Below are 20,662 nucleotides of genomic sequence, written 5' to 3' on the forward strand. Positions count from 1 at the left end.
TCTACTGCTATACAAAGCAACTACCTACAGATTACACCACAACTCTCTAAACTAAGAACTGAACAACTCACCTCTCTGCAGACTACATCATCTGCTTTATACAAAAACAACAGCTCCTAAACACCCTTCTATTAACAGACACCAACATCCATTAAAACAATTTTGTTTGAGACATACCCCAACTACTACAAACAGCTACATTCTCATCAGTTGCCTTAAATTTCCCCTTCCCCACAACGCTATTTCTTACCTCCCACCAAATTTTCTGCAATACTTTCTCCTCTGTATAATATTATGTGCACACTCATATATATACACACATTAACAGTCTTTGAATAAAAGATTGCAATGAACATGATGCCTTTAAATGAATTTAGGGAACTCCCAGCATTTCAAATGTCCAATGCAATCGCTCGTGAAGTATTCACCTGATTTTAATTAAATATCATTATCAATTGAACTCCAGATGGGAGTTCATAAAGATTCTAACAATAAAATATAATATTAATATTAGATTACTCACTAAGCCAGACAGGTATACCATACCTTCATACGTATAACAATGTACAAAAGCATCCAACTTTCCCAATATCATGCATGCCTTATCGACTGCCTCACCAAAGACTCCCTCCCTGTCATCCTCCATATCTAAACCAACCACCTCCACCGGCACCACACCCTTCAGCGAACCAGTTATATTTTCGGCAATACTTCGAAGACAGCTCTCATTGCCCATCAAAACCAACCTATTAACAAGTTTATAATCAGCAAAATTAAGCAAAATTAATAAACAACACGTTATTTGACCCATCTGTTTGAGAGAAAATGTACCAATTAGAATAACCCAGAAAGAATAAGATTCAGAAGTCAGATTAATGTTTCCTTTTCCACCATTTTCTCATCAACCAAACGCATACATAACATGGAATTCAAGGACTGAGAATAAAACTCAACCTGCAGCCCCGTTTGGCCAAGTGGAAAGCGATATTCTTCGAAATCTCGTCACCACTGGAGGTGAGCAACACTTTCTTCCCTGGAGTCTCCATTCCTGAAACCGATTGTGGGTTGTACTATTTGTATAGCTTTAGCCATATATATATAGAGAGGCGGCTGTATTTGGCAAAGGAGCCGAACCTGACCGGACCAAAAATTAAAAGTTTTCTATCAACATTAACTCTAATATTTTTAATTTTTATTTTACATCAATTATTTTTTATTATTATTTAAATAAAAAAGTCACTCTAAAATAAATTTTTTTACTCTGTTATATAGAATATATATATATTTTTTTTTTTCTCACATATAAATCAAATTTATTACAATACCCATTTCATTGCCAAACAGAACCGCAGAGATTTTTAAAAGGAAGAAGAGAGATCAAACATCAAGTTGGTACAAAAATATTCATCCAAACAAAAAGTAGGTACAAAAATTTGTGGACGAGAGAGAACTGTAAAAAGTAAAAACCAGGGTGCCGGGTGGGGACCAAAAGTGTACTTTCGCATATCCAAGACGCAGCAATTTCCGGACTCTACGACCTGTTTGCGTTTCTTCAACGTATTTCAGCCCATTCCACACGTTGGTTGTTGCAAAGGCCCATAGAAACCACTTGGATGTTGCCGTTTCGGAGGGTCCAAGTACAATTTTTTAAAAATTAATTATTATTTTTTAAGTAAATGACGATTTAACATAATATTAAAGTAAATATTTTAAGTTTAAATCTTATTTTTAAGATTTCAATTAAATATTCTACCTACCTAAAACGGGGTAATTTTTAATTATTTAATTTTTATGTATGAAATCTAAAATCAATATGATATTTTATTTCATAGCCAAAGTTTAATGTTATTATTAACACCGTATTAGAAAAAATGGTCCAACCTTATGGAGTAATCTTTTATCGTTTTTAATGATGAGCGGCGCACAGTAGTGAGCAGTTAGCCCATCTATTAGTCAATTGGGTATCACTCTAATTGCATTACAAGGAAAAAAAAAAAAGTTGAAAATTCATCATTAAATCTATAAAATTTACATGCAATTTCATAAATTCGATTTTTCTATAGAACAACCCTAATCAAATCTTATTTATGTGCAAAGACTAAAGAGAGCCGAGAGGTACCTAACACCTTCTGAGCTATTTGGCATTAAAACAATCTCATAAAGGAAGTCTACCAAACCTTTTTTTTTTTTTTTACATGTCTACCAAACTTTTTGGCCTTTCTTTTTTTTATTTCTTATTTAAAAGGATCGATCTGACGTTGTAAAACATGGAGAAAGCACTGAACTTTTTTTGAGGAACGTTCAAGGTAGGACCGGCAATTTTGACACGACCCACGAATGCGACACGAACACGACACGAAGTTAGCAGGTATTGGGTTTGGGCTTATCGGGTTCGGGTCTTAATCGGGTCTACCCGATTAAGACCCGACTAAATTCGTCTCTGGCAGGTCGACCCGTCAGACACGTTTAAATTAATGGGTCTGGTGGGTCAGTCGGGTCTCGGGTGACCCTTCACCCTTTTTTTTTTTTAAAAAAAAAAAAGAGTGTGTGTGTAAGTGTAACCCGGTAAGTTGGTAACTCTAAACACTAAAACACTGCACATACACTTCTTTTCTTCACACCCACTGCAGCTACCCAGTGATGGCCTGACCTTGACCCCCCCGCCCCTCAAAGCGGCGACCGGGCGTCTCCCTCTCGGCTCTCCTGCATGGTGAGACAAGCTATTTAAATAGATTATTTTGATAATGATGTTATTTTAATATCCATTGTAGCTAAGGATTTTAATTCTTGGGAAATTTATGAGAGTGGTAATTAGAGAATGGTAATTGGTGAAATAATAGGATAGTAAATGGAAGGTAGAATAGTATAGGGTAGGTAGAATAGTATAGGGTGGGTAGAATAGTATTTGGTGGGTGAAATAGTAAATGAAGGGTAGAATTGTAAATGAAAGGCGAAATAGTATTTGGTTTTTTTCCTATAAATAGAGATCTTCCCCTTCACAATTTTCACCACTCATCTCCTCTCCCATCTCTTGCATATATTCTTCCTTCTTCCGCTTTTTACTCGGTCTTTCTTCTTTCTAAGAGTGTTGACTCAGAACAGAGAGAGAAAGGGCGAGACCAAGCGCTACAAGAAAGAAAGAACACAAGAGATAGCGGACTTTAGAAATTAGTTTCAAAAGATATACTAGTGGTGTTAGTCATATTGGAGCAACTAGATTCCTTCATACCACTTTTAGCTTCCGTCTAGAGGTAAGTAAATTCAATACCCCTTCTAAAATTACTTCATGTCATGCTATTTATTCATTCTTTAGTAAATTGTAAATAATTATTTTATTTACGTATTATGAAGTTATGTTGCATGCATGAAGGATTTCTAAAAGAATTATCTAGAAAGTTTCTATTTATTTAAACGCTTTCTAAGTACAACAAGTTTATATTTGAAAAGGTTTCCATTTTGAGAAAAGAAAGTTGAGAAATGATGATGATTATAAGAAAGAAAAAATGATGATAAACCCTCCTACATGTTGCCCTAAGATGCATCAAAAGAAGTACAAAGAAAAGTACAAGAGATGAGATAAATGTTTATGAAATGAGGGCACATGTATGGAGGAGAGTATTTTTGGCCCCAAGATAAGTAAGAATGAGAAGAGTTCGGTACCGATACTCGGATGGAGGCGAAACCACTGAAGGAGGCTATGCCAGAAGGTGGTATTCCATCAACTAGACCGTTGAGTGCACCAAGAAAGAGTTAATTGACGGTCGGGCATGGCTGTGGCCACAGTTCAGTGCCATGGTCACAGGACCCGCAACCCTCGTGCACAGGGGTAACAGTGTACATGTGTAGCACCCCAGATTTTTAAAAGTCTTATTTTAGAGATATTAAATTTATGCTATGATTATATTAATATTCATATTAGGCAATGATATTAATTCTTAGGAAATTTATGAGAGTCGTAATTAGAGAATGGTAATTGGTGAAATAATAGGATAGTAAATGGTAGGTATAAGGATGGTAGAATTTTGAATAAGAATGTAGAATAGTATAGGGTAGGTAGAATAGTATAGGGTGGGTAGAATAGTATAGGGTAGGTAGAATAGTATAGGGTGGGTAGAATAGTATTTGGTGGGTGAAATAGTAAAATGAGGGTATAATTGTAAATTGAAGGTAGAATAGTATTTGATTTTCTCCTATAAATAGAGCTCTTCTCCTTCACAATTTTCACCACTCATCTCCTCTCCCATCTCTTGCATATATTCTTCCTTCTTCCGCTTTTTACTCGGTCTTTCTTCTTTCTAAGAGTGTTTACTCAGAACAGAGAGAGAAAGGGCGAGACCAAGCGCTACAAGAAAGAAAGAACACAAGAGAAACCGAGAGTGAGATGGGAAATTTAAGACAGAGAGCTGAAGAGGAAGAAAGAGAGTTTAGGCGAGAGAGAGAGAGAGAGAGAGAGAAAGTCAGTGAAGGGATTGTTATGGGTATGGACCAACTGCAGCAGAACGGGTTTCAAGTAATTACCTTTGATGATCCATTCATGTAATCCACTGTAAGTATTCTTACTTACTGAGTATGATATTGATATCCAATAATACGGATTTTTGTGGTTTTATAACTTGTCTAGCATTTTGCTATATATGATTCAACAATGATTTATATTATCGGAAATCAATTGACTCACTACTTCACAGTTTTTTGTAGTGCTTGCAGGAATGGAAAATCAAGGTAATTATGCAGTTGTGATTAGAGATTCATATTGAGATGTACAGAGATTCCAAGTTGGTTAAGTTTTGTCTAGAGTTTAGACTGTCGGATAGATTTGTATAAATGCCTTGTACGACATAGCTTTGGGTATTTTTGTATAAAGAAAAGTATTTTAACAGTATTTTTTTTTATTGATAATTACAGTTTTTCCGCTATATGAGATTATTTCAGCGTAACATTCGTGTTTATCTACAAGATAAAAGAAGAGAAATATCGGGATGTTACAACATGGGCCTTATTATGAGAAAATGATACTATAATTTCAACGATGATATGCTATGATGATTTACAGATATGATTTATAATGATGCATTATGATGATGATTTATAAAGATGATTTACAACGATAATTATTACTAGATGTAATAGTATGTATATGTTACGGGAGATGCAACCGTACGTACATATATTATTATGGCTGGATGTATATTTATTTGTGAAAACGATTTTCAAAACTGAGAACAAGGAGTAAAACTATTTATGGTTGTAGATTTTACTTGCTGGGCCCCCTTTGGGCTCATTCAGTTTTATTTTTTGTTTTCAGGTAGAAAGGATGCTGGAATAGGAGGCCGGAATGGGGACGGGAATAATTATTAATTTTCAAAGTCTTTTCATATCAGTGATTATAATAATATGATATTCCGCAACTAAAATTTAATGTTTTCTAATTTCGCTTGTAATAAAATCTCTTGAATAATGTTTTATACATTTTTTGTATCCTTTAAAATCAAGTACTCTGATAGACCTTATAGATCTTTGCAAGAACTTTTGTTGTAAAAGAAGAAAAGTGGCAAACTCAGCCTTAACGGGCTGGGGATGTTACACCCTCTCCCTCTCAGCTCTATCTCCCTCTCTTCAACCTGCAACTCTATGTTTGATTTTGTGGATCGTTGTTGTTGATCCTTTGTTTTGATTTAGATTTAGACATTTAGTGGATCTATTATTTGCTATTTGCTATTTTGATTTTGTTTTTTTAGGATCTATTATTATCTACAGTTACGAAGAAATTTAGCCGTGTTAGGTCGTGTCTACCCGATATGACCCATTTATGCTAAACGGGTTAAGCGGATCGTGTTGGGTTACCCGATTATTTTTCGTGTCATAATCGTATCAAACCCACTAACTCGTTTAACTAAACAGGTCGTGTTTATGTCTTGGGTAATCGGATCGCAGGTCTTAACGAGTCTTAATCATGTCTACCCGTTTATCTGTTTTGCCACCTCTAGTTCAAGGCAGTCTTGCACCAAGCAAGTATCCCCCTCCCCCCACCCCACTTCCCATAATAAGGCTCATGCTATTTTCTTATTTGAAGTCGATCAAAGTCAACTAGTCAAGTTGCTCTTGTAACGTTGACTGATCTAGAGAAACAATCTCCAAGAGCTTGTGACTCACATTAATGTTACTCTATGGAAATGAACCTGCTGCCTCCCACTCTACTAATACTTTATTTTGACTCCTCCCAAAATAAGGATAAAGTTTATAGAAATATATAAAGTGTATGCTAAAGATACAATTATATTAGTTGTTTGGTTATATCAAAAGTTACTCATTCATCTAACATATATATATATATATATAGAGAGAGAGAGAGAGATAGTGTCCATAACATTTCTCTATTCTAAAATATTATAACAAATTTATTTTCAACAACTTTACATTCATTTTTAATAATGCTTTATAAGTTTTTAATATTAAAAGACCAAAATTCTGTGGAAACTCGATAACAATTAAAGGGACAAAACCGTCGTGCTGGCCGGGTTCTTTTCACACGTAATTACGTTAAAAAAAAAAGGTTCTGTTCACATCTTATTCATGGTATTGGTAGGGCCCGATGACATATAGCCATCATTCCTTATCCTGTGACATTATTTTTTTTTCTATGAAATACTTATTAATGTTTGTTCAAAACGGTTCATATTTCCTAAGGCCAAAAACCGCAGACAGAAAAGCCATGCATGCCCCATCATGTTCTTCACAATATCAAGTCTGGAGTGCACCTAGCATGGTCGTCGGATTAATTGGACAATATAACTTGGAAGCTTTCAAGAAATGGACTCCAACAGTTCACTCCTTTTCTCACTTTCTATGTTATACTTTCCTTTCTCAACGTTTGCTACTTGACTCTAATGGTATATATGGGGCCCGAAAGGATGGTACTTGAGGTAGATGGGGGGGGGGGGCATGTAGTTTTGACTCGGGTATTACCTAGTACTAATTTTTTTTTTTTTTTTTAATGATTTTTTTTTTTTTTTTTAAGGAAAATCATTATTTTCTCATTAATAGAGGAATCAAGAGCATTAAAACTCTTATAATCACAGAACATAACGTTCTGAAAGATTATAGCCGAAGTTAAAAGATCAAAGTCATAACTAAAAGATTACACATCAAAGACGCCAAACATCCGCTAACCTATAACTAATCTTCAGTTGGAATAACAGATCTGCGCTAGGCAGACACAAACTAATGCATAGATAGCTCTTATTCCTCGACCCTGGGATCAAAAGAACCCCATGCCAACACTAGGGGTGCAAAGGCGGTTACGGTTAGCGGTTAGTGGCAATAACCGCTAACCGTAACCGCCTTAGCGGTTAGTAGATTTCATTAACCGCAACCGCTATTAGCGGTAAACCGCCACCGCTAACCGCTTAGTGAAATAGATAACCGCCCGCTAACCGCTTTTTTAAAATTGGGTTTTTTTTGGGCTTTTTGTGCTTCTTATTTTTTGGCTTTTTTTTTACCCTCATTCTTTTTTCTTGTATTTTTAATATCTTCTTGGGCCCAATTGCTATAAAAAGAGCCCATATTGAAAAATAAAAAATATTTGACCCAAAATTTAGGATCACCAATCCTAAATTTGTACATTTGTTCTTGTTTTTGTTTTGACTATAAATTCATATGCAAATGTTTGACCCAAATATTTGGGTCAAACAGAAAAATCAACAGAAAAATCAAAAATATTTGACCCAAATATTTGGACTTATTATATAATCATATGATTTAATGATCAAGTCATCATGTGATATAATCATATCAATTATAGTGATAATATATAAATTACTAAAATTATAATGATAGTACATTAATACTTAAATTGTGTTTATAAGTAACACATTGGTCATTGTTTAATCCAATGTCAATTACTTAATTTGATATTATACGAATCATATCATCATTGTTTATTAATAATATGATTCACTTAAAGTCTTGAATAAAGTATTTGAATTGTCATTGAATCATATGATTAAGCATTAATATTATACATTTATATTATTCATATGCATATGTAGACTTATATAGACTTATAACTTATATAGACTTATAAGTTTATAATATACATTGAAAATAAGTCTCTAGATATTTAATTGTTGTATTAGTATAAATTGGTATACTTATGAGTTATGTCATATTATATATGTATAATTTGTTATTATATAATCAAATGATTTAATGATTAATCTCATGTGATATAATCATATAAATTATAGTGATAATATATTAATACTCAAATTGTGATTTAATTATTTTTTAAAAAAATTGTGATTTAATGATCAAGTGATTATGTTATATGTATAAATATTTTTATAATTATAATTATAAAAATATATTATATAAAAAGACGGTTAGTGGTTACGGTTAGTAAACCCAATAACCGCTAACCGCTAACCGCTAGGCGGTTATAGCGGTTAGGCGGTTAGCGGTTAATACGGTTAAGCGGTTAGAGCGGTTAGCGGTTAGAACGATTAGCGGGCGGTTTTTAACTGCCCGCCTTTGCACCCCTAGCCGACACACATCCTCCTGAACTCGAAAGCCAGGATATTGTTTACATCCACAACCCCAGGAGTCTGGACCAAAATAACAAGAGAGGAGATCAAGAAAGAGGACATGACCTTATTACAAGCAGCAAGAAAAACAAGAAAAATATAGGGAAAATCAAAGCAATACAACTAAAAATTTAAAAATAGGAGCACACTAAGCGGATGACAGTAGCCGAAAAAAAAGCCGATCGCGTGCTTGCCGGAAACCGATGCGTAGATGGTGTTGGAAGCACATCGCGGTGGAGACGCGTGAAAAGACTCAGCAGAAGACAGTAAACAGCAAAGCTGGCGCAGAGGAGATCGGCGGCGCACTCAAAGAAATTGGGGGGAAGTTTGAGTGAATACCCCATGAGCGGCACCCACAAAGTGTGCCCAAACAAACACTTAGCAAAAAAAAATAAACAAGCAAACAAAGAACAACAACAAGGAAAAGAAAGCAAAATCCAAAAACAAACACAAAAAAGAAAAGAAACACAGATCGGGGAAGAGAGGGGGGAACAGATCAAGGAAAGAGAGGAGGGGGGAGGAGGAGAAACCCCTCCCCCTCAGCTGTGCGGTACTTCCTTAAACTTTGCTAAGGTTTTGGAATTTTTTAATGATTTTTTTGAATGCAGTTGATCGATTGGTCAGAATCAGTTACTAAATGCCTACAAGAAAGAATATTAATAGTTGCAGACTTGTCGGTCGAGGAAAACTCCGACAAACGAAAAGAAAAAAAGTTAGGTATTACCTAGTACCAATCTTTTTTTCTTTTTAATGATTTTTTAGAATGCAGTTGATCGTTTGGTCAGAATCAGTTACTAAATGCCTACAAGAAAGAATATTAATAGTTGGAGACTTGTCGGTCGAGGAGAACTCTGACAAACGAAAAGAAAAAAAGTTAGCAAAGGTAAATACTAGGTTGCTTTAAGAAAAAGAATTAGAAATAATGGATATGTGATGGTAATTGAAATGATTTGCATGTCTTTTCGTGTCCATTAATGAAGGAGTAAAGGCTTTGGTACGTGTCATTTGCTGATTGGGTATAGCTTCATCCAATCTTGTTGTGCTAAATTACGATTTATTAGAAAGTTATGGTTGTAATTTGATGTCGTAGTTTCATGCTTGTTGAGAGGTAGGGTAAAAATAAAGATAAATTATTCTTCGTGTTACACTTTCAATATCCTCTGGACAACCATTGTGATGGCATGCTAGCTCACATGGGCTGGTTGGGGTCCATGGCTTGGGGCTTTATCATATCGTACTAAATTGTGGGCCCCAAGTTTGCATTTTCGGCCTAGGCTGGCCGAGTTGATATTCGGTTTATTAAATCGTCTACCATCTTAGTTAATTCACATGGGCTGGTTGGGGTCCATGGCTTGGGGCTTTATCATATCGTACTAAATTGTGGGCCCCAAGTTTGCATTTTCGACCTAGGCTGGCCGAGTTGATATTCGGTTTATTAAATCGTCTACCATCTTAGTTAATGTTACAAGTGGTGTAGTATGCATCCTACATCAATCGAGTAAAAATTATTCTCTATCTTAGTACAATGAAGTAGTCAATTTACCATGAATCTGTGAAGGTTATGATATAAGAAAGAAATAAAGAAAAAAATGTGTGAAAGAGTGAGAACTGAGAAGGGGGGGTGGGCGATAAACGATTGGGCCACATATTCGACAAAGCCCAGTCACCGCTTGACCACGATCAAAATCCGAAGCCCAACTCCTTCACACTGCCAGAGATGGCGAGCTCCTTCATCGCGTTCAAGTCCTCCATAGGCCGGAGAGCTCTGGAACTACCAGCACCAGTCCCAATCGCACACAAACCTTCCCGCAGGCAAGCATTTCTCCTTTCTACTTAGCCACTTTCTTTTATGCTTGATTTGAAATTCTCAGTGAATTTGATTTACACTGATTTCTCTCTCCAGTTGTTTGAATCTCCGAAGAACTCGCTCTTCCAGAATTACATGTGATTACTCATGCTTTGAAGTGAGTTTCCTCTTTTGGTTTCAATATTTTATTGTGTAGTTACCGATTAAGTTCTTGGTGACAAATTCTGAACACATTGCAGCAAATGAAAGTAGCAACGCGTGAGGTTTATGATGAACTTCCAGTCCACCTTCCTAAAATTTTTAATTATAGTTACCATGAAATTGTTACTTGTTCAAAAAAAATTCATAAAAATGCTCTAAGATACAGTGTCGCTGCAAATTGTGAAGTTATTTTATTCATATTATCGTTTCTGAGTATTAATACAGCGACTGTTTGTTTAGGAAAATATTACAAATTTATAGTACACACACACACACACACACAGTAATGCTGTAATCCATGGATGCATTTTGTAATGGAGAAAGTAGGAATTGGACTAGTGTACAGTAAGGATTGTTTTAAGTAGTTTCTGACGGCTAGTATTTGTATACTCGGTTAGAAGCCCGTTATCTGTCATGTTCAAATGAAGAATAGGTGATTATAACAGTTGTAAGTGTCATCATTAAGTAATTTATATCAATGAAATCTAGAATGCGCTCTCAGGCCTTACTCTCTTCAATATTCTGAATGAAAGGACTCTATAAAAGCTTGTGGTGCATTAGTTTAGCAATTAGCACTTTCTCTGTAAAGATGCTTTCGTGGTTTTGAGTATTTAGTTGCATGCTTTGCCAGTAAATATCAGTTTCATGTTTGCTAGATTTTGAATTTTGAAGTATAAATGCAGGGTATTACTGAAACAATAGTTTTTTTTTTTTGAAGGTTAGGGATGTTAGCTATCGACCTCCTGGGACCCAGGTCAGCCTTCTAAGTGCAGTTAATTTTTCACTTCCAGAGAAAAGGTAAATGTTTCTGGTCTGTTTTTGTTATATAATAACCAAAACAGATTGTTGGAAGTTTGGGATCTTGCTTTCAATTGATTTTTCCTAGGACTTCCCTGGGTAAGGTATCATTCCCAACCAATCATCCTCTCCATCATATCTATCACCAGACCTTTCTATTTAAGATGTTTCCATATTTGTTTGTGGCCTGTAGAATAATGTGATAGATGTATGGTTTCTCATTGAAGTAGGTCAAACTTGTTTGAAACTTTTTTGAGGTTGGAGCCATACTTTTTTTATTTTTTAAGTAATTGGCCCAAGGGGAGGTTGGAGCCATACTAATTGGGAGATCCTCTCTCCTACTCAGATTCTTTATCAATAGTCAACATCGTTGTGATGGGTAGCTAGAATTTCTATCAAGTAAGACATTGCATTTGTGTGATAACTTGTTCAAGTCAACTGCTGCAGTTTTGGTTTAATATTTGGACGAAGTGGAAGTGGAAAAACTACTCTGTTGCAGGTATACCATTTTGGTGGATATGTGTGTGTGTGTGTGTGTGTGTGTGTGTGTGTGTGCTTTAAGTAGGAAAAATCATGCAATTTATGTAATCTATCCCTCTTGTTATTCTATAACTTATGATGTTCCATCTTGCAGCTTCTTGCAGGGCTTAGTAAACCAACCTCAGGTTCCATTTATATTCAAAGATATGGAAATGATGGTAATCCAAATCAATCTCCTGAGCTCTTACCCCCAGAGAGAGTTGGTATTGTTTTTCAGTTTCCTGAGAGGTATTAATTACTAAATGAAAAGAAGAAAAGTTATTTTCTATCTTCATTGCTCATTAAAATAAATTTGGGTCTTATAATGCTGTAAAATTATAGTTACATCTGAATAAATCAAATCAGTTGAATCCATCCAAAAACTTAATGCATTTGTAACTTGTTTATTTATTTTTACTAATATTGGTTTTTCATGGTGATTTTACTTTTTCTTTTTTCATGTATTATTACTGGTGCATTTCTTATCAAAAAAATTTGAACTTATCTAATGTATTATTGCTGGTGCATTTCTTTAGGTTCTTGTTGCATAGACTACAAAGCTGCACTCTTACTTCCCCAATTTCTTATGACATTTTTTATTGGATTTTCTATAATTTAATTTTTAAGAACATGTCATCTTGCAATCTAGGTACTTCGTGGCAGATAATGTGCTTGAGGAAGTTACGTTTGGGTGGCCAAGGCAAAGGGGTGACTTGCAATTCAAGGAGCATCTTGCGTTGAGACTCCAAAGAGCAATTAATTGGGTATTTGCCAGCACTCTGAGTATAAACAAATTTTCTCTCACTTATTGCACTATTACATATTCTTATTATTTCTAGATCTAGGTTAATTATATTATATCATGTGGATATTCCAAATCTAAACTTTTTGATGACTGTAGGTTGGTTTAAATGGGATCTCCTTGGACAAAGATCCTCATACCCTTAGTGGTGGCTATAAACGTCGGCTTGCCTTGGCAATTCAACTAGTAAGCACATAGATATTGATATAGACACACACAAACAAAACATGCATGCAAACTGACATAAAGACAGACGCTACTTAGACACTTAAGCCCTGTGGTTTCATGATTTAACTTTTACATAGCAGATCATAGTTGCATGAATTGACCCATAATTGTTAGTTGACTTATTCTCCAGGTACAAACCCCAGATTTATTGATATTGGATGAGCCTCTTGCTGGTCTTGGTATGAAGAGACATTTGTTCCCGTTTATTTTACTGTATTGGTTGTATTCCAAGTTGCACTCTCAGCAATGCTAGTAGGCCATGGTTTACAAACTTTATGGATTTCATAAGAGTTTTTCCATCAATCATGCGTTCTTTATCCCTTTAGTGCTCTGAAAACTGTTGTACTAAAATGCTTGAAAAACATTTGAGCTACTGATAGTTAAGAAAGACCTGCTCTTTGTATTGAGCTAAAATTCAAATGGTTTCCAACCATTGCTGATCCATTTTTGTTGACTAAAATACCGAATCGACTTGGCCTAATGATAGTTAAATTTCACTTACAGTTGAACCAATGGTTTTAGGATTTCTTGATTTTACTTGCCAATGGCGTCCATAAAGACCTTTTGCTTGGAATCTTTTACATTTTTCTTCATGTTTTTTTGTTGATCAGATTGGAAGGCACGTGCAGATGTTGTGAAGCTTTTGAAGTTTCTAAAGAAAGAATTAACTGTACTAGTTGTCAGCCATGACCTCAAGTCTGTATTCCACTTTCCCTCTTCTAATTATTTACCCTTTATTATTGTTCTTCTGTTGTCGTTCTTGATATTACTATTCCTACTTAAAACCAGTTGTCGTCTTAATTGGACTTGATGGCTAGAGATTATAATATCTACATTTGAATAATAAATACATTGGGAATTGTATGTTCCAAAGAAAAATGAATAAGTTAAACGTGTTAGTTGTGCTTTTAAACCTATAATATACAGAATCAGACATTTGTTTTCCACTGCAACATAGATATTAGGTGTTTAAAAATGGAATTTATATTCTACACAAAAACATGCAGATATCCTTATGTTGGTTTGTCGTTTGTATCTTTAAGGAATTATAAAGAATAAGATGGTGAGAAAGTAGTGACCAAAACCCGGTTTTGTAACCAAGTGTTTTGTTTCACTTGTTTATTGCCTTTTCTTTTTTCTTCAAACTAGTACCGGTGCTCTTTTGTTAGTCTCAGCACTCTTGCATGGACACCAATGTTGTATTCATAGGTGGGTGACATGCCAAATTTCACAGCTTTCAATATTAAGTTGCATAGAATCAGTGTAATTTCAAACATCCTTTTTTATTATTTTCAACGGGAGGGGGGGAGGAGGACCCTTTCATTATAAGATTGTGTTTGGCTAAAGTTTACTATATCTTGTTAACCTATTATTGATTTCATCCTCCCCCTATGATTATATGCATTTTTTTAATTTTTTAATTTTTATTTTTAACTTTATGCTTATAAGCTTCTTGTGTGCTTTTCAGAGAATTAGCAACTCTAGTTGATCGATCCTGGAGGATGGAAATGGGTGGAGTTCTTAGGGAAGAGCCCCTACCAATTTAAATATGGGAATATGCTTTTTCCTTCATCAACATCTGGTGCTGTGAGCCTGTGAGGTTTCACCCTGTTGTGCTTCATCTTTATGCATTCTTGGCATATTAGTGGTTTTTTTTTTTTTTTTTTTTTGATAAGTATTCTTGGCATATTAGTGGTTGAAATGAATTGTTTGGGATTTTTTTTTCTTAATCCTCTTAAAAAAAAAGAAAAAAAAGACTAGAAAAAGAAACTTGTGTCAGGAACTAAGGCTAGCACCTTCACATTGATTATTTTGTTTCCAATAGTTTATACAATCATGAACTTAAGAATACAGGCTCCTGGTGTGAATGATTGAACTATGTTGTATTGAGTCTGACTAGAATCTTAGTGCTTGACATGGTCATTATAAACTCCAAAAGCTGAACCATGTTATAGGCTTTTCTAATCCAAACACTCACAGTTACAAACCCAGATTCTAATATTGCTCGACTCCATTCATGGAGAATGAATCCGGATGACTAATTGTGCAAACATTGGTGTCAATGTACAAGAAAAGTATGATGTGTTCCACAAAACAAAATAGGCGATGATTTAGGAAGGGCCTGGTTAAATAAATCTTGGGATGTTTTTTTGGTAAGTAATTTTTTGTCCCAAAGGTGGGGGAAGTGGAGATTCAAGCTAGTGATCTCTGCTTCATGAAGCATGGTCTCTAGCCGATTGAGCTATCCCTTAGGGACAAATCCCGAGATATTCTTAATGATAAAAATAATACTTTTTGGTAATCAAAATAACTTTATTAGGAGGCTTACATGAAACATAGTCACATGGTTATTATCACACTGAGGAAGATAGGAGGAGAGACCCTCTTGACTCTTCACTTTCTTTTGAGTCCATCTACACTTTATCACTCACACCATAACAATATGTCTTACCAAACACCACATTACAATTTTTACTTGTAGAGGATGATGACATTATCATCTTATTTCAGATTCAGTCGCTAAAGCTCCAACACCAAGTCTACAATGCCAATAGTAGAAATGCGTTAGATGTATAAATCAATAAACATGATAATCTTATTTCTCTATCTTTCTGGCCACAATTGTGCTCCAAAATGATGTTGCACACATGACAAAAATATAGTGCCAAGTAGCCTATGCATGACCATTAACACAACAATTATTAGCATAACTAGATATCAAGAAAGTGATCAATTTCAACAAATAATGGATGTTCATTATCTTTGTGCATTTTCACTTATTTATCGAAATAAATAAATTATTTGTGCATTTTTCAAAAGATTAATGACAAGATAACAGTGATTATTTTGTACCTTAAAAATTTATTTTCAAAATTGACTTTGATATTGACATCTCCATCAGTTTATTTCTTTTTCTTTTTCTTCAGAAATTTCCACATCTATTTGATTGTTTCGATATTTCTATAAGCACAGGTTTGAAGTGTCACCTTACTGAGAAACTGATATTCAAAGTAATCAGATTGAGAAGTTGTGATTCATTTGTTAAATGTTCCTATCCTTGAACCTCAGTGGTGGGATTTTTCCCAGATATTTTGAAATGGTAAAGCATATAAACTGATACTTACAGTCCGCGTCTGTCTTGATCCAATGCTCTTTCGCACTTAAATTACTTCCATGCAGCCCGTCTTGGGGTGGGTTCAAGTTGGTCTTACAACACAGGATCCCCATCTTTGACATGCACCCTAGAGTAAACCCATCATTGTCTTCATCCAGGTGCATCTGGTCTCCATTATTGCAACTGTCATTGGGAGCATTCTTGACCTTACAGTTATGGGAATCAACAAATTCTCTTCCAGCTATAGAGCTTTCAGGATGGATTTTTTTTTGGAAAATACGTATGACCTGCATGCCACCCATAAGAAGCTAAAACCTCTAATGAAAAAATTGTTATAAGATCCATTTGGTGCACAGTGGAGGCACTAATTTTTTATTGATAATTTATGGTCAAGTTCGAATAATTCATAAACATTATCATCTGATGATGACATATCCTAAAAAGTTACTGATTTGTTTGAGTAATAAAAGGTTTTCCTGTTGGATATTAGAATTGTTAGATAACATGCATGGTATTGCTAACTATGCTCCGTATTCACTACTTTAAACCTTGATTGGAGGATCCTTAGCATGGCATCCTTTGTGCTCATTAAAAGTAGTATTATTTCTTACTTCTTCTTTTTTTCATGTTTTTTTCCTGGGTTTTTGGTAAGTTGCAATAAAAGCACTAAACTCCTATGGATCTCTTGCTTGCAAGATTCCTTGGGTCAAGAAATTGAGACAGGATCTTGGATTGGTAGCAGAGAATCCATATCATCTGATTCTTTTATTTCTATAGTATAATCCTAAATGGCTGGCAGTGTGCTTAGAGAGAGGAATTCACGTTAGAGTTATTAGACTAGATATGATTAGAATGCAGTGATAGTGATGTAAGGATTTTGTGTAGACCCAGGTGATCTCATGTTTAATAGTGGTTCTCTGAAGATCTAGCAGTAAGACCAACCTTGTAGAGCTTCTTCTTGATTGAAACAGAGTCAGCTGCATCACCACCACCCGGAGGGGTAGAGCTCTTTGAAGAAGCATGGAGCTTTTTTAGCATCTTCTTCATGAGATGCATAGCAGGCTTATGTGTTTTCTTGGCTTGCATCTCCCCACTCTCACTTTTTTCTGTGTTGATCTCATTTGTTGTTTTTGTCCTATGAAACAGCTCCGCAAGTGATGCCTTCTCTTTCTTTACTTCTTTTCTTGTTTCTGGCAGTTCAATCGAAGAGCCAAATAGATATCCTTGGAGTGGACATACCAAAATCTTCTCATAATCTTCGTTTTCAGCCTCATCTGCTTGCTTGCCACTGAGTGTAATAGTGCTAGCATGACTGCTCCTCCCCGATGATTCATTGCACCATTCTTTAGTTTCAGCCTCAAGGAGCTTCTCCAGCTCATAGTTGATGAGCTTCAAGTCATTCTCTGTTAGCTCTGATTTGCTCTCAGTTATGCTCTCCACAGGCATGGCAAACGTAGGTGTTGCTGGCTCATTGATGATTGGCTCCAGACCGAGAGTTCCAATGGTGAGAAATCCATGGAAGAGCTCAGAGATGGCAGTAGATGTTTCTTCTTCTAAGTTTTCTTCCTCTCTCTTGGCGTCAGTGCCAGAAAAGGATTTTTCCCATTCCTGTTTGGGTTTCTTTGAGGATCTGGATCCATATGGGGAGCCGAAGCTTGACTTTGTATAGGAGTCTTGGTCATCAAGTGATGGTGGTGCTGAAAGACAGATGCAAGGGTTTCCTGAAATTGGAGTTCCAAAAGTAGTTAGGACATTGGTGAAAATAATTAGGGAAAACAGACTTGTCTATGAGCAAGACATATCATTATTCTTTTTGTTTTTTCTATTGTGCTCTGGAAAGGGGAATGTGGACCAATCACTAATCTAGTGGCTGCTCCATTCTGGACATGTATACCTGTTAGCGCAGAAGGTTGAACGATTTCTTCAGTGACCTAAGTGGATGGTATGGAAAGTAGAAAGAGGTGGCCCCAACACTTATTGCTGAGAACCTAAACCAGGTGGCCCTGTGCCCACAAAAGGTTGGTGGTCTCATCGGATTTGGTTGCCGCAGTGCTATAATAACTGAAAAGGTTTAGATGCTTCTAAGACAAACAGGCCCAGGCCTGATTGGTTGAGATTACCTATCTCTAAGACCACCTGAATTTTACTTTTTTTTGCTGGAGTTGGGTAGTTTGCTTGATTATCTTTATATATTATGAAGAATTGCTGAATTACACCAGTTGATAGATTCTAATGAGTAATCGCATTGTAAGACATTCAGCTGGAGTATAGTAGTAATTATCATGGTTATGTATTAACCTGATTATTTGATGATTTATGTACGGATGATGTATGGCTTCAGAATTCTTCTAAGGGGAAAAAAAGTTTGATGAGGACAGTTTGAATACCAATTGTGAAATCCTTGAAAGGCTCAATGCTACTATCCCGAAATTTACGGTGCATCCAGTCCAGTAACTGCAGCAGTGGGAGGTAAAGACTGAGCCAAAAGATTGAAAACATTAGTGTTATCCAAAATTGTTGGAGTTTGGACTTACCTTCATTTTGTATCTCTTTCAAGGGTTTGATCTTAGATCTCCAGGATGTTGTAGAAGACAGAAATAGAGGTAGACTTAGATTGCAAGGGAGATTGTGCTTTAAAGGGAGAACTTAGGATTGATAAAGAGCAAAAGAATGAGGATCTGTTCATTAAGATTGTTAACTAGTTGGAATTCTGCTAGAAGGCTCTGAGATCGATGTGAGTAGAGAGAAACATTTAGAAAGATACAAGATTGTGGTTGGCTGTTCATTTCAAGATCAAATCATGTGGACAAATTGAAGAGTGGTTTTTGGAGACCCACACATTGCTGAGGTTTTGTATATTGTGCGTATAATTGCGTGCTTGGAGTAGGTGCATGTGTATATTAATGAATTTATAATCAGCCACATAGATATTAAAATAGAAATACAAATGAATATTTCGTTTTGGCCACATCTGATTAATTAATGTGTGCTTTAAGATGCAAATAAGCACATTCAATTACTGATGGACATATCAGTGCTGATGCATAAATGCATATAGATCATGTTCTCACAAGTTTTTGCAGGGCATGCTTTGAGTAAGATACTCCATTGCAAGAATTGGCCTTAGGAGGATCTGAGCTGAGCTGTTTTAGTATACATCTCATATTCTTTTTGTAAATTCAATACTCTTTTTTTTTTTCTTCTTTTTTTTTTCAATGCATGACCACTTTATAACTTCAAACAATCATATCACATTCAAAACTTGTGGCAGGTGTTCTTAATTTAAAGCTTTCAGCCTGTTAACAGGATCCTGTCGTTACTTTGCACGAGTAATATCAATTAAACATCCCAGAGGCTTTCTTATTTTTCAATGGTTTTTTCCTTTGATTTATGCAATTTCTGTGATTGGTTTTCCTTTAATTTGCAGACTTTTCATATTATAGCCATAGAGCCTTGGTTTCAGATTCTTTGATGCGATGCGTATATGTTTGGGACCCAGGACAGACACACGGCTTTTTCGCCCCCAATCATCACTTTGACACATCATGATCACTTGGCCTTAATATTCTCCGTTATTTATATTTGAACTATACTCTTGATGCAGGTGTGATCGTGACATTTAATAACCTATTATAAGCTTGCCTTTAGACCGCCTTGACTGCCATGAAGAGCATTTTTTTTTTTTACTGTGGCGGAATCACGAAGACAGGATTGCCAGCCATTAAATTCATTGTACCCCACAAGCATCTTTGGAGGTTAGAGTGAGCTGAGGAGAAGGCTGTGGTAGGCTTGGAGACAAAACCCTACAGCAATCTTTAATCTGAGAGACCCTTTTTGCAGGTGTGTTATGAAAGACAACTGTACACTTCCCATTGCTGTATGACCCTATTCACTAATTTCAACTCCCAACCCTGAAAGCACCATGGGTCGGTGATGATTAGGCTCCTCTCCATTTCATGGTGCATATTACAATTTACATGTGTATGCATTGTCACATGAAGAATATGTTGTCAATTTTTAAATGACATGACAATATTTACATCGTTAAATGCAAAATTTAAACCCATTTTACCAATATGTGGATAGGATCCTGTTCTTTTGAGCAGGATATTTCCTTGGATTTTGTATATTGGAAATTAACTGTTCTTAATGGTGCATGAATTGGACAAATAATGTGCAAATTTGTTCTACTTGCTCGAGGCCTCCAGCATTCAGCTCACTTGGGATCTGGATTTTCAGTAACTTTGTCCATTGGAATTGTTCTGAATAGCAAAATTTTTATGAATCTTTATCCGTCATTAGAGAGAGAAGGAAGAAAGGCTCAGCCGACAGAAAAAGACGAGCGAACTTTTTTTTTTTTTTTTTTTTTTTAATGAAACGTTGTGGGTGTGATGGAGTGGTTGATTTCATCTGGTATGGTTGGCTGCTCTACGTGTGCATTCTTGTTTTCTTCTTCTAGTACCGAACAGCATCTTTCCTTTTCCATAAAAAACCAGAAAACTAGGGAAAGTGTCCTTACCCCTATAAATTATAATTGGCGACCATTAATGAAGGTCAGACAAGGTTGCCCAAATCTATCAGCATCCTACTATTAGGTTGAAGTACGTGTT

At 35.6% G+C, this 20,662-nt stretch overlaps 3 protein-coding genes across 5 annotated transcripts; 1 reads left to right on the forward strand and 2 right to left on the reverse strand.

Moving 5' to 3' along the window:
• Positions 1 to 363: 363 nt before the first annotated feature.
• Positions 364 to 1,046, reverse strand: LOC132182249 (uncharacterized). The gene is made up of 3 exons (XM_059595435.1): positions 955 to 1,046; positions 547 to 746; positions 364 to 428 (listed from the first exon to the last, which is right to left on the reverse strand). The coding sequence occupies exons 1-3, from the start codon at positions 1,044 to 1,046 to the stop codon at positions 364 to 366; spliced, it is 357 nt and encodes a 118-aa protein (XP_059451418.1).
• Positions 1,047 to 10,209: 9,163 nt separating this feature from the next.
• On the forward strand, positions 10,210 to 20,202 carry LOC132180811 (ABC transporter I family member 11, chloroplastic). Of its 3 annotated transcripts, none has more exons than XR_009440196.1 (11): positions 10,210 to 10,394; positions 10,486 to 10,546; positions 11,309 to 11,388; positions 11,836 to 11,887; positions 12,023 to 12,156; positions 12,557 to 12,671; positions 12,809 to 12,895; positions 13,068 to 13,116; positions 13,549 to 13,633; positions 14,406 to 14,537; positions 19,657 to 20,202. XR_009440196.1 is itself a non-coding variant. In XM_059593773.1 (11 exons), exons 1-10 carry the CDS (start codon positions 10,300 to 10,302, stop codon positions 14,482 to 14,484), a joined length of 837 nt encoding a protein of 278 aa, XP_059449756.1. In that variant the 5' UTR covers positions 10,210 to 10,299; the 3' UTR covers positions 14,485 to 14,532; positions 19,657 to 20,202. The 3 variants fall into 3 exon arrangements, 2 of the variants coding, with proteins under 2 accessions (XP_059449756.1, XP_059449758.1); XM_059593773.1 differs by having other exon boundaries at positions 14,406 to 14,532; XM_059593775.1 differs by lacking the exon at positions 19,657 to 20,202 and adding an exon at positions 17,250 to 17,330 and having other exon boundaries at positions 14,406 to 14,532.
• LOC132182250 (protein LAZY 1) lies at positions 15,980 to 18,592 on the reverse strand. The gene is made up of 3 exons (XM_059595436.1): positions 18,587 to 18,592; positions 16,962 to 17,837; positions 15,980 to 16,360 (listed from the first exon to the last, which is right to left on the reverse strand). The coding sequence occupies exons 1-3, from the start codon at positions 18,590 to 18,592 to the stop codon at positions 15,980 to 15,982; spliced, it is 1,263 nt and encodes a 420-aa protein (XP_059451419.1).
• Positions 20,203 to 20,662: the final 460 nt, after the last annotated feature.

The sequence above is a fragment of the Corylus avellana genome, chromosome ca5 (genome assembly GCF_901000735.1).
Source record: "Corylus avellana chromosome ca5, CavTom2PMs-1.0".
Lineage (NCBI taxonomy): Eukaryota > Viridiplantae > Streptophyta > Magnoliopsida > Fagales > Betulaceae > Corylus > Corylus avellana.